This window comes from Malus domestica, chromosome 16, assembly GCF_042453785.1.
Source record: "Malus domestica chromosome 16, GDT2T_hap1".
Lineage (NCBI taxonomy): Eukaryota > Viridiplantae > Streptophyta > Magnoliopsida > Rosales > Rosaceae > Malus > Malus domestica.
In genome coordinates, this window is record NC_091676.1 from 16,584,920 (window position 1) to 16,599,479 (window position 14,560).

The 14,560-nt window shown below is 35.0% G+C and overlaps 1 protein-coding gene across 1 annotated transcript; it reads right to left on the minus strand.

Annotated features, from left to right (window-relative positions):
* Positions 1–2,700: 2,700 nt before the first annotated feature.
* Positions 2,701–7,229, minus strand: LOC103444920 (vicilin Jug r 2.0101-like). Its single transcript, XM_008383890.3, has 6 exons — positions 4,793–7,229; positions 4,520–4,695; positions 4,261–4,341; positions 3,876–4,157; positions 3,316–3,640; positions 2,701–3,132 (listed from the first exon to the last, which is right to left on the minus strand). Exons 1-6 carry the CDS (start codon positions 6,633–6,635, stop codon positions 2,954–2,956), a joined length of 2,886 nt encoding a protein of 961 aa, XP_008382112.3. The 5' UTR covers positions 6,636–7,229; the 3' UTR covers positions 2,701–2,953.
* Between the last annotated feature and the right edge of the window lie 7,331 nt (positions 7,230–14,560).

Consider the following 14,560-nt stretch of genomic DNA (forward strand, 5'->3'; position numbering starts at 1 on the left):
AATATGACTTTAGCCCCTAAAGTTTAATTTTCTCCATATAAAACCCGGCATAAGTTTTTTACTGTAATAAAAATCATTGACTAGATTCCATATCAGCAAATTCATTAATTATATTAGACTTTACACATTTAAAAAAAATGATGCCTAAAATACCCTATTTGAATGTTTGATGTACACAATTAATTCTATACGGATTGTAAGGAAGATTTAATGATTTTACAAAAAAAAAAAAAAAAATTTGTTGCCTAATATATAATAACAATAAAACATGCCTAATATATGTAATAATACATGCTTAGTTTAGTCAATCAAATTATATTTTACCTACAAAATATATGTTAGTTGCTCATCATAAATTACCTATTATTTGTACATATATCTTATAATAATAAAATTTGCCAAATATATGTAATAATACATGGAAAATATATTACCTACTAAATAAAAGAATGTTATTTTATTCAACATTAATTTACCTACAAAACATATGTTAGTTGCTCATCATATATATATATATTGAGCTTATGGTTGTAGTATATACATTTGAACGTGTATATATATATGTTAGGGGTAATAATATGTGTAATAACTATTTGTTCATTGTAATTAAGGTGAGTATTACATTTATTGAGTTATTTTGAATATTGTGGTACAAGTTGTAAATATCTTGTAATAATAGGTCAATTATTTTTCTACTTGGCAGTCATTTTCAAATTTGGGTTTTATTTGAAAGTTTATAATTAGGTAGGTTTTTGTCTGGAAAATAAAAGTTGCAAGGGTCTATATCTAAAGAATCCTAAACCAAACAAACATGAAATGAAATTCGTGTTCAATTCACTACACAATCAGTAATGCAAATGCTTCATTATATAAGAGTAGCAAACAAGTCCGCTTCATTATATGAGAGTAGCAAACAAGTAAATAACAATATGTATCACATAATACTCCCTGTAATTCTCTGCACAAATACAAGTATTTGATCTTAATTTTCACGTATAGCCCAACGAGCTTAGTATTGTCGAGCAGAACAGACCTTCATTACCATCCACAACAAGCATTGTTAATTAAGGCATGAACTTATAGAAGAAGCATCAATGATATACCTATGCCAATATATATGTTTGAAAACATGAAAGGTAACAAGCGAGTATTGAAGTTTGAAAAGAGCGTAACTGAAAAATAGAGGAAATGTGGACAGAAAACCAAAGGCAAAATAAGTAGCTGGTATAAATAAATAAATATACTTGATGCTAAGACAAATAACTAAAGTCTTAGCTCGTGTTCTATTATAGTTTTCAAACATTACAAATGCCATGCAACAGTAGAATTGACAGCATCGTCTATGTAATTCATGTGAGAGGTAGCTACGCTTCCACAAGCGAGTCTGAGGCTTTTTAACGCCCCACACCCTCATTGCATTTGGCCCATTTGGTACAAAATGAACAAAAGCATTTGGCTCACTAGATGACCACCGACCTTCAACAATTACTTCTCTGAACCCATCCAATCAGGCAATTTGCACTTTTCATTACTTGAGTTTCCAGATTCGAACTATTGTTCATAAAAATCCTAACCATAATCGAAAAGTGATTTATCAGAATTTTGATCCGATGTTCCTCTATTTCTTATCGGAGTTGTAATCCATGGCTAGAAGCTCAACAACAAGGGGAATAGAAACAAAATGAAAATTACAGAGAGATAGCTAGTATTTTATCACATATTCAGAGAAAACAAACCAGAACACAGATAAAATAAATGAAGACTTTGGATATGTTCCCTAGCTACGAATTTTCTTTGATTAAAACCTTGTTGGTTTTCAATTTTCTATCGAAATCCCTGAAATTAATGTGATAATTTATTTCTACGTATATTACTATATTTTTTAAATTAAAAATTAAAATTTATAGTTGTTTATATTAATAAGATTTTAAATAAAAAACCATAATTTGTGGGATTAAAAATAGGGAATTATTATTAGCACTCCAAAAATCTTATTCTATACGCCAAACTTTCTATATTTGGAAAGAAAAATACATTTGCAAAGAGTGTAGAATGAGATTTTTGAAGTGGCAATAACATTTCCCTAAAAATATTAAAATATAAATATACTATTGTGTGTGTATGTATATAAATATGGGTACATTCATCAAAATTACCAAATATTTGTACCAAAACATGGGTACATTCTTCAACATCACAAAAAAAAAAAAAAAAGATATCAGACTTAATAACATTGGTAAATTTCTTCATTTAAACTTGACATATATACATTCTCAAATCAAAGAAAAAAAAATATACCCATATAAAATTTCCCTATAAATAAAAAAGAATCAAACGGACAGAAAAACGGTTTAAAAATAGAAGGGTTGTGAAAATCACTACCCAAACACTATCTGCTTTTAAACTTTAGGGCCTGTTTCACAGAAGCACTTTGATACACTACTTATCAATTTGATTTGCATAACTTAATTAAAATGTAATGCTAGAACACTAAATTTGTTGACAAAATTTTAAAAACTTAACAACATCGAACACTAAATTTGCAAACAAAATTTTGTAAACTAAATAAAATGAAAATTAATGATTTGATTATTACTTAAACATTGATAAACGTATTCATTTTTTATTAGTAAGACATCTTTTAATTTGAAAATTTTGTTTCCAAATTTAACCTATGTGTTGTTACTCCAAACAAAAAGAACTTCTGATTTACTTTATTTTTTGAAATGGCACAAAGCTAGAGCTATTTCATTCTTTCCACACACAAAAAGCTCACTCTATGTGAGCCCCAAGCAAAAGTACTCCATCACAGCTGACGAGTGCTACTACTGCTCTCTACATACACTACTTTTATTAGGGTTTTGGAGTCAAATATCACACACTACCTTCTCTCTCCATTCGTACTTCCTTCTTCCCTACTATTATTCCGAGATAGCTTAATTAAACAAGTTAATTAGATTATGCCAGCAAACTCCAAAATAGAAGACATAGGATGGCTTTTCCCTCTTCTTCCCTTGTGAGCTGGCACAAAGTACGATTCCTGCTGCTTCCCAAAGATTTTTTCCATGTCTTGCCCAAATGCCAGCTGCTTAGCCTCCCTATTCATCTGCAGCATTATGTTGTCCTTTTGCCCTGCATTTTCAACAAACCACAATTAGCTATACAGTTAAAGATGCCCAATGGTTTTAATTGTCAAATTAGTTTGACACATTCACCAAAATAGAGGCTTCGTAGATGACAAGTAGGATACCTAATTATTATGTGACTCCTGCACCCTTAAGTGTAAATATACTGTTTCTGACTTGATTAATTTACCTGCAAGGAAGTTCCTCATGCTGTATTGGGCATTGAGTCCGAATCCCAGGATTCGGATGTTCTGGTTTTGGTTGCCATTGTTGCTGTGGGTAACAAAGGCAACAGGATGACCAGCTGGGATAACGAAAGCATCACCAGGTGATAGTTGAGCATTGACCTTCATGAACCTTCCACTGTGTTCTCCCTGCTCCTGTTGCTCCGTCGTCTCTTGGCCTTGCATTTGGCTTGCCAAGTGGGGGCACCCCATTTCGACACGTACATTTCCTTCCACAACATATATGAGGAATGTAGCTTTTGAATTGAAGTGTGGCACCATCATAGTTTGCTGCAAAAAATTGATAAGATTTTCATTACCCACAGGTAATAATCCACATTAGTATAATTAGGCAAATTAGCTGACATCACAATTTTATAAATCATAATGGCATGAAATCATCAAAATAGACTAGATATAGTTGGACACATAAAAAGTACTGATCATTTAAACAATTAAGATTTTGTATTTTCGTTGCAGCTAATTTCCCTTTAATTAATTTGTTTTGGGATTAATGGTGAATTACTTGGTTCATCTCAATGCAACTGACTGAGACGTCCATGTCCTGGAACTGACTGAACTCTTCAGGGCGAGCCTCAAAGAGCTGGCCGTAGTTGTTGGAGTGCACAGGTTTTAGTTGTCTCAGATTGAACGGACCCTCGGACTGTCGGCGTCCTTCACGCCTGGCCGAAGAAGCACGCTGACTCAATGCCTCAAGTTGCTCCTTTGGGGCTCTCATGACTATGCCTTGGCCCCCTTGTTGGCCCCTTTGTTGTCTAAAGCCCTGCTCCAGCTCTTTTCTTGGGGTCTGATCAAATAATTAATAGTTGTAAATTAGAGCCTAATTAATCTATGTGAACAAATTAAATCAAGTTAAGGGCAAAGAACAAAAATTAAGAATTATAACTTACACTGAAGGCAGATTCAAGAATGTCATTGCTGAAAACGCTGAAGTATGACTCGGGATTTCCAGAACCAGCAGGGAAGAATTCCTGAAGAATGTTAAAGCAATGATATAAATTACCAACCCCAAATATTAAAACCAAAACAAAATTCAAGTGTTTGTGTGAAAATTTAGTTGGGTTTGTGGGTATTTAATGGCTCAAACAAACAAAAATAAAAATTACCAAATCTAATATTTTGATGAAATGAAGTGATGATTTTGGTTACCTCAAATCGTCCAGGACTGTTAACAGAGCGGATAAGCTTTGCAATGTGAAGAGGTTCATCATTGTTATTGTTAGTTAAGTAAATAGTAGTCCCTGCACGAACTCTAATCACATCTCCATGCTCCATGTTGAAGGACTCCTTTCTGTCTTTCAAGAGAAGAGTACAGGTACATTGTCCTGACATTGCAAAGCAACGAAAAAAACGAAGATATTAGAGCTTATGATAAAATAATTTCATATAAGAAAAATGATTGTTAATGGAGGACTAACTCACCGTTGAGAACAACGAAAATCGCTTCAGCATCACAATGGTGTGGGAGAACAAAAGTGTTAGGCATTGCCTCAAAGATGGCCAAGCGGTAGTTCTTAATGCCACGAAGAAGCTCACTCTTTCCAAACCTCACAAGTACCTGAAGACTTCCTTCATCGGACTGGAACCGCGACTGAAACATCTGTGATGGAAAGTAGAAGGGATTGTTCCTCTGATCCCCCATCATCTGCTCCTCTTCTCCTTGTCCATATTGGTTCGGATGAACTCCTCCTGTGCTGCCGCCCTGCTGCTGCTGTCCTTGCTGTGCGCACTGTAGTTTACATTGTTTTTTCTGATCATCATCCTGTGCTTGCTTTTCACAACCCTTCTTGCACTGCTTGAATTGCTGTTTCTCCTGTTCAAATTGTTGCTTGCACTGTTTTGGGCATTGCTCTTGTTGTCCCTGGCTCTGTAGTTGACTCTTGCAGCTTTGCTTGCACTGCTCATATCGCTCTTTGGCACCACCATAACCTGAGCCATTTAGTGCCTCGTCATCCTCTACTTCATTACATCCTCCTCCTCCTCTTTGGTGCTGCTGCTCTCTCAGTTGTTTGCACTTTTCTTTGCATTGTCGTCTTTCATCATCGTGCTGCGATGACCTTTCGCAGCCCTGCTTGCACTGCTGGTACTGCCCTTTCTCCTGTTCAAATTGTTCCCTGCACTGCCTTGGGCACTGTTCTTGTTCTCCTTGACCCTGTTGTTGTCTGCTGCAACTCTCCATGCACTGATCGTAACGCTGTCTGGATTTGCCATTTTGGTCTTCATCCTCTACTCCGTTGTCTCCACTGCCTTGTCCTTTCCCTTGCCCTTGCTGTTGCCTTCGTTGCTGATCTTTAATCTCCTGTATGCACGTACTTAGACATTGCTGTTGTTGACCATGTTCTTGGCTCTGGCACCGCTGGTGGCATTGTTCGAATTGTTTCTCTAGCTGTTCAACTTGCTGCTCACACTGTCTTTGGCATTGCTGCCCCCCACCACTCCCTTGCTGCATCTCACAATGTTGCTGGCATATTATCTTCATCTGCTCGCGCTCTTGTTCTTGTTGTCCTTGTTGTCCTTGTTGTCCATGTTGCCCCGTTTGGTCTTTAAACTTTTGCAGACACTGGTGCTGCTTTTGGCCGCCCTGCGACTGGCAACGCTGCTGACATTGATGTTGCCCATATTGTTGTCCTTGTTGCCTCATTTGATCTTGGCACTCTTGCAGACACTGATGCTGCTTTTGGCCACGCTGTGATTGGCAGCGCTGCTGGCATTGCTGATGACCATGTTGCCTCATTTGATCTTGGCATTCTTGCAAACACTGGTGCTGCTTTTGGCCGCGCTGCGACTGGCAACGCTGCTGACACTGCTGCAGCTCGTGATGGTTAGAAACATAACTTTGTAACTCCTCACCTTGTCCTCCCTCAATATGCTGGCGGCAAATCTTCTGGCATATCTCCGGCGATTGAATGGTCTGTTGGCATTGTTCGTGGCACTGCTTGAATTTCCGTTGCTGCATGCACTGCCTTTGACAATGTTCCAGCGGAACCCGAGTTCCCTGCTTCTCGCACTCCTGTCGGCATTCCTGACCATGAGATTGGCTGTACCACACCATTTCGCCAGCAACCGGAGGACCCGACCAGGGCCCCATATTCTTGCATCGGGACAAACACGTGGATTGTATTGGAAGGCTCTGGAAGTCCTTACATTCTTGTTGACATTGCTGGTCTGTATCTTGCTCTGCAAGAGTGAAAGACAGAGAGAAGGCAAGGAAAAGAGAAGAAACCAACAACAGGAAAGGAAGCCAAGCTTTCGAATTGATCACCATTTTTTCTAATTTTCTTTAATTTTATGCTCCTGTGGGAAGAATGGCTTAAAGGTTTCGCATATTTATACAAGATTAAAGGCTAAGCGTGCATGTAAATTTGTACATTTGTCCATGCACATTACATGCAAGGTGACTAGTGTCGATGGCGAAATCTTGACGTGTCCAATTTGTGAAATTCAAAAGGCGGAGGATTCGAGATGATTTATCCAAACTTGGTCTTCACGTGGGTGCTAATGCGGACGGAATGGTGAGGAAATGTGAGACTTTGCGGAGTCGACTGGGTTTGTTGGACAGGTAAGGGGGAACGTGCTGAGGTGCATGTGAGTGAGAAGCCAGGAATCGGAAGTGGGTTGGTGGACGCGGCGATGCTCATCCATAGTTTGGATATTGACGGATTACTTTTTGGTGGTGGAGAAAAAGCCAAAGGGAGGTGCCTCTGCACAAATGGGGAATGCTTGGCTTTACCTTCTCTTGGCTGATATATTGCACGAAAGTTCCGACTTCTTTTCTCAATGGTGTATGAAGTTTAGTTCAAGTTATCCAGTATCATTCTAGATTACAAAAATAATTTTCCGTCGGTTTTCCCTTGAACTTGTACTTCATCGTCGATATTAAGATCAATCTCCCGTAACTTTTATAAATGGTCAATTTTTCTTATATTTCTTCAAATTTTAGATATTGGTACTGAACACATTTTTAATGTTTTTTTTTTCAAAAAAAATCATTCTTAGATTCAAAAAAAAAAAAAAAAAACTACCATATGCATTCGCAAATTATAAAAAAGCAAAATTCTATTTGTCATCTCCATTTTACCAAACAGCTATTAAAAACTCGTTTTGTGAGATGTAAACAGGCTCCTAATTATTTTAGTTCTCAATTTTATTTTTTTTTGTAATTTTAGTTTTTTAAAAAAATAAAAAATGAAAGCAAAATATTCTCAAATTGCCCTAAAATTTTGTAAAAAGCAAAAAGTGTTTTCCAACACTCCAGTTCAACCCAGAAGTCAACAATTATTCCAAGTTTTTTATTTGGAAAATTTTATTTGAATCCATGTAACATCTTTCTACACCCAACTTAAATTTAAATTGTTAATTATTTATTTTATCCTATTGTATAATTACTATTAAGTACAAAATGAAATTAATAATAAAACTCAAATTTATCAATAAACCCATTAAACCCTACCATCCCTTCTTGTTTATCATACGTTCATTCTGACTAAAACCCTAATAGGTTTTGTAGAGAAAAACAAGTTTTTTTTATTGATGGATGGTGATTTTGAAGTTTTGAATCCTTCAACTAAGGTATGACTCAATTTATGAATATTTTATTTGTTTGATTTCAATTTTTTTAAAGTTTAGAAGATCAGTATTTGGGTTTCAATTTTTTTCATCAATCCCGAATGGTTTGTTAAACTTTCTGCAATTGGAAAATTCTAAGAAAAAACTTCTTACCAATATTCTTAGATTATAAACTTCCTTGCTTGTTGATAAATATAAGGGGATGAATTGTTTGATTTGTTGCTTATGCACATCAGTAGAAATAAAAAAGGCAAATGTTTGGGTTTGGCAGTAGAAAGAAAAAAAGGTAGCCATGGAAATGCTAGTGGGAAGAGGGGGTGGGGCAAGGATGCCTCTTTTTAAAAAAAAAAAATCAATTACAAATGTTATTTTATAAAGGGAATTGGTGTAAAGATAATTTAACATTTTGAATTGAATTTGAGAGAGTAGTTTAGGTAATAAATTTGGGTTTAAAGAGAGATTAATTCTTTAATAAAAAATAATATGGGTGAAGAGAGTAAGTTGTGTGTAAAAAGAGGTTATATGGGTTCAAATAAAATTTCGCTTTTTATTTTCTACACCGGATGACTGTTGCTAAGTTTAATATATAAATATAGTTAAAATACATTTGGGAGCAAAAAGAAAACAAAAGATATCTCATCCCATCCCATATATGAGAATGGAAATATTTCTCTGCACATTTTTCTTCACGAGTAAACGGTTGAGATTTAACTAATTGATATTTAGTTAAATCTCAATTGTTCATGTGGAAAAATATGTACAAATGAGCAAAGCTCGAGAATGAGAACGCCCAAGCTTCCAACAGCAAAGAAAAAAGAAATAGCTAGAAAACTCCAAAGCTCTTGAAGGTCCAATCTCATCTATCCCATAAAATGGAGCTTTAGATGTTATTATTAGCACTCTAAAAAGAATAATACAAGAGTTGCTGTTAAGTTTGATAATTTCTTGTACAACCTATTAACCTGAAATAATACGAAAATAATAGGTTTCGAGTAAATCCGTTAATGAGTGAGGTCGGCATCGGGTCACCTATTAAGAACCCCGTTAACGAATCAGGTTGCTATCGAGTCACCCATTAAGAACCCATTAACAAATCGGATCGTTATTGAGTCACCCGTTAAGATAATGAGTATTACACGTAAACAATACGAATATGACCCGTTTTCCAAGTCTAGACATTAGGCATAAAAATTTCTTACATCAACCATTAACCCAACACGAAATGACACAACCTGTTAACGAGTCGAGTCGTTATCGGATCATTTGTAAAAGAATTATTAAGATAACGAATTTGACACGACACAATCTGCTAAGATAATGAGTATGACACGAAAATAACAAACATGACACATTTGTCAAAGTCTAGTTGCCGCATACAATCCGCCATGCCTTTGGATATCTAAGTGCTAGTTTCACCCAAATAGATTACGTTTAAATACATTGTATTTCTAGCATTATCAAACTCATCCGGTGTAGCAAATTAATATCTTGGATAATTTGATCTTCTGGGTTCGACTCCCAGCACCGGAAATATTTTTTTTTCGTTTTCAGAAAAGTCTTCGTTGCCTTCCCTTATTTTTTTTTTGGTACATTTTTTTCCTTTTGATGAATCTTCCTGTAAAACTTGACACATTAATTGAAGGGTAATTAGATCCCAAAAAAAAAATAAAAAACAATCGAAGGGTAATTTTCTTGGGTTAAACTAGCTTGAAAAAAAGGGATTGATTTTGCATGGTGGGAGTGAACAAATACCGAAGCTCAAGCACACCTCAATTTTTTTATGGGAATTTTAACGAAAAACACCCGGTACTGTTCACTTTAACGAAAAACCACATTTTTACACTAAAAAGTCAATCCTGGTACTATTCACTTTACCCTTTATTTTGTCCTTATCATTAAAACTTAAAGTTTTCAAGCCCTTTTCATTAGTTTTCTTTTTTTTTATATCTGGCTCTGCATTTTGATCGGGTGTCTCGTCGTCGTCGGTGCCTAACGTGCAGGTTAGCTTCCCCGATATGCATGTATGCTTATCAGATTTGGGGATTGTTGGTGTGACAATTTTAATTTGGGAAATTTTGATCTCGATTATTTATTATTTATTTTTGGGTTGTTTTTTTCACACCTCACATTTTGTTGATTACACCCCACATACTTAATAAACTATACTTTTACTTTGTGAATTAAAATTTATCTTAATGCACCCCACATTTTTTCCAATACTCCCATCACACCCACATTCTTAATATACACCTACCACTCAAACTCTTTATCAACATCTAGGTTTATGTCGATTGAGTGTTTTGTTTTCTATCAATTAGGGATTTTAAATTTCGTATTTGAAGAAATTGAATCAAAAGCATCAAATGTAAACCAAGTTTTGCAAAAAATAATATAGAGCCTTTGAAATCTTAGCAAGTGAATTCAAAAGATTGTTCAAGGGAATTTCGGAAGTGCCCATCATCATCAAGCCATCACATTGAAGACTATTACTTCTATTGGCTCGAGTAAGGAGCAATAATGTGAGGATTATGACAAGTTGCCCTAAGTTGCTTCATGAGGTTTTTCAATATTTGTTTTCTGTATATGCCCAACAGGCAACAACAAACTCCACCATATAAAAAACAAACCCGTTTAATTTTCTCTGAAGAGATTTTAGCCAATCAAATGAAATATCATAAACATAAACTGATATGTGATACATGACATTGCATTGAATTGTGTCGTTGAGTTTAATAGCGGATGAGAGTGGCTTCGAGAGCTTGAAGAAAATAATATACACTAAAAATTATTTGCTCTAGTCTATGCTCTAGCCATTCGACACCTCAAGTGCATATTCACCAACATGACCGACCTATGTCTCCTATAAATAGCATCACCACTTCAAATTTTATGCATACCATCTCTTTACAACTTCTCGCGTTGCATGCATTTGTTGTAGTAGTTTTGCATGCATGAATATTATATATATATATATATATATATATATATATATATATATATATAGTTTATAGAGAGAGAGAAAGGAAAGAGATTTTAGGGTTAGTGAGTTGGTTATGTGGAAAATTGTTAGTAGGCTTGTCTTGCCAATGTTCTAGTTAACGATCAAGGTGAGTGGTTTATGTAATGTACGTTTCAAAATAATCTTATTTTCTTATTTATGAAAATCATGAGTTATCATGTGATTTATCTATTTTAAATAGGAAAATTTTATTTAAACCCATGTAATCTCTTTCTACACTCAACTTAAATTTTAAATGCTAATTGTCTGTTTTATCATCTTGCATAATTACCATCAAGTACAAGATGAAATTAATAATAAAACTACAATTTATCAATAAACCCACACATTATAATTAAATGTTATCATCACTCCTTGTTTATCTTACGTTCATTCCGACTAAAACCCTAATAACTCTTATAGAGAAAAACAAGTTTTTTTTATCGATGGCTAAAACCCTATTTCCAGCAAGGATGGAGGAGTTGCATGAACCAACATCTCACTCTCAAACCATTCGAATTAAATAAACAACATATAAAGTACAAGCAAAAGCCTTGAAGATGTGTCTAAGTTACAAGTCACATATTTTATGTCAATGGCTCAACAACCTTCTATAATTATGGTCAGGTGATGTGCTCTGGACTCATATCTTTAAGGAGTCCGCTCAAAATAAAAGGACCTGCATGAAAACTAGGAGATAATTTATAGTCAACATGAATCGAAGTTCAACACTTTGTTCAACATTGCCGGCCATGAACGCTCTGTAGCTTCGTGAAAATTTTCCTCCTCTTTCTTGCCTCAACTACTGCAATTGCATATGCGAGTAGGTACATAGGACTTAGAAGATTTTTGACTTTCGAATTTCTTTGAAAACAAAACTACTTGGTTTGAAATTTTGTTTTATAAATGGGTGTAAAGAGAAATTAACATTTTGAATTGGGTATGGGATGACATTTTAGGTAATAAATTTAGGTTTAAAAGGAGATTAATTCTTTAATTAAAAATAATATGGGTGTATAGAGTAAGTTGGGTGTAGAAAGAGGTTACATGGGTTCAAATAAAATTTTCCTTTTAAATATCTCTCTATTTCAAGTCAAGCATGTATGATTTTGTTGTAAATGCTTTGATGAGTATATATGGTGATATGTGGATTTATCTGAGGTTGTTCATGGAGCATGAGAGTTTTAGTGTTGTATTAGCCTGATGAATAAATGTAAACTGCAAACGGAGACATTAGGGTGAAATGGTCATTAGAGGTCACGTGGTGAGTTACATTTGACGAAGAATATAATAACACGTAAAGGGATGATTGATAGGAGCATATTTATGCGACTGAGTTAGCTTGTTCTCATGCATTTATGTTGTTATTCCTTAGTTGTTGTAGTGTTTAAAGTCATTTTCATGCAATTTCAGGTTCTAAGGACAAAGTATGCAATAAGGTGCATTTTGGTGCATTTTGGAGCAGCTTTGGGCTTGGAATGGATAGCACATGCATGGAGCAAAGTGGTTAGACGAAATTAAAGATCTAAAGAAGCTAGGAATGTGCCAAGGAGATGAAGAAAATAAATAGAGGACCAAGGAAGACAAGGAAACCATCAAGAAAGAGGAAATATTAGTCAAACTTGCCTTATCTTGTCTTTACCTTTTCTAATCTAAATTACCAAAGATTCAGTCACACAAAGGGTTTCTAAATACTTTGGGACATTTTATTACATATTCTACAAGTCCTAAACCTGCCTTAAAAGTCCAAGTCATATCATCCTTCACCATTTCTCTTCCTTGTCGTGCAAGGGAGCCATCCCTTTCCTATTTTCTGCCATAAATCACTCCAATTTCCACCCATGCCGTGCATCATCACCCTTGTCCCCTTCATCATTTCAGATTCATGCATCATTACATTGAATCATTGCACTCAATTGCTACACCATTCCTTGTTCCCTCCATCATTTCAGATTTCATGCATCATTGCACTCAATTGCTACACCACTCCATGTTCCCCTCCATTGCCATGCACTTCCTCTATAAAATGGAATTGTGTGTAACATAAATTTAGTTCAGTTTTTGCTTGATCATTCATCCCCATTTCAATACAACATTCATCCAAACACATCCATTCATCTTTACATCCATTCCTCCATATAAACAAACCTTCAAACACTCACCAACACTTTGTGCCGTAGCAAAGGAAGGGAAGGATAGTGCTTGGACGTGCTTGCTGTCCAACTTGGATCGTTGGAGCGTTTAGGTGTTTTCTTTCTTTTGTTTCTAATGTTTAAATTCATTTCATTTCGTTTTGTTGTAAATATGAGTGGCTAAACCCCTCTTGGCTAGGGGTGATTTCAAAGCCATGATTATGTGTGCAATATAATTTGATAAATTCCAGTTATGAACTCTTGAATCGTGAATGCAATTGGCTTAACTATTTGATTGATAACTTATTTGTATTTGTTAATTAAGGGTCGACACTTAATTGGCATGCATAAATCCGTTGCTAGAATATAAGGAAGTTTCACATAATCGTTACAAACTTATATTCACATGTAGTGAAAGTCGCTTATAAACGATCTTGTTAAGTTCAATTCCTAGCATAAGCGACATGATGTCATAGTTGCAAGTGCTTTGTCAATGCTTATGATTTTCATTAAACGTAATGATCTTTGATTGTATCTCTATTATGATGTTATGTAGGGAACTTTTGAAGAATGTTTTGGGTTGTCGAATGATGTCATCCAATCCAATAAAACAAGGAAAATATGAGAGTTAACTAGTGATGCCACGGTTAATTTGGAGCATTGTCGTTCATAATTCAATGAAGTAGTAACTGAAAATCAAGTTATTTGCATACATGTTATGTGTGGAGAAAAAGCCTCTAGCTATCCCATCCATCATCTTATTTCTCAAATTTGTTTTACAATCTATCTAGTTTTTCATACTTGTTTGTTAGTTTCAACTTCATCCAAATCAAAACCCCCCTTTTAGTTTCTTGTTTCAAAGTGTTTCAAATCTGTTTTAGTTTGTGTTTTTAAGTGTTTTGATTCAAGTAAAAGTCAATTTTCGTCCAAAGTCATTCCTAGTGTCTAGTTTAAGTTTATTTGGTTGTTTTAAGCTGTTTTGAGTAATTTAAGTTTACTTTGAGTCTTGTGAGTCTTGTTAAGTATTTTTAAGTTTAGTTTTATGTTTTTGAGTCAGTTTAGAGGTTATTAACAAGCCCTCCTAATCTCCGGTCCAGAACGATCCCTACTTATACTTGTACTACAATTGTCAAAATAAGGTTAAATTTGTGTGTTAAGATAATTTTCGCATCAATGATGTGATATGGCACTGTGATATAGAGATTTGATATTATTAATCATATTTTCTAGTGTGGGTAAAACAGTATGCTTGACTGCATATTACATATTCTCCTCAATGGACGACGGTGGTTATTGTTTACCATTCACCTTTATATTTTTTTCAAATGAGTTATTCGGCAAGACAGGTGCTAGACGAGCTTAGGTTGTATTAGACAAGGGATTTAAGAGTTTTTATTATTTGTGTACACCTTGTAAGGATTTTGGAGTTATTTTTATAAGAGAAGTTTGTTTTCTTTTTTATTTTTACTTTTATTCGCGCGCCGGGTGTGGGGT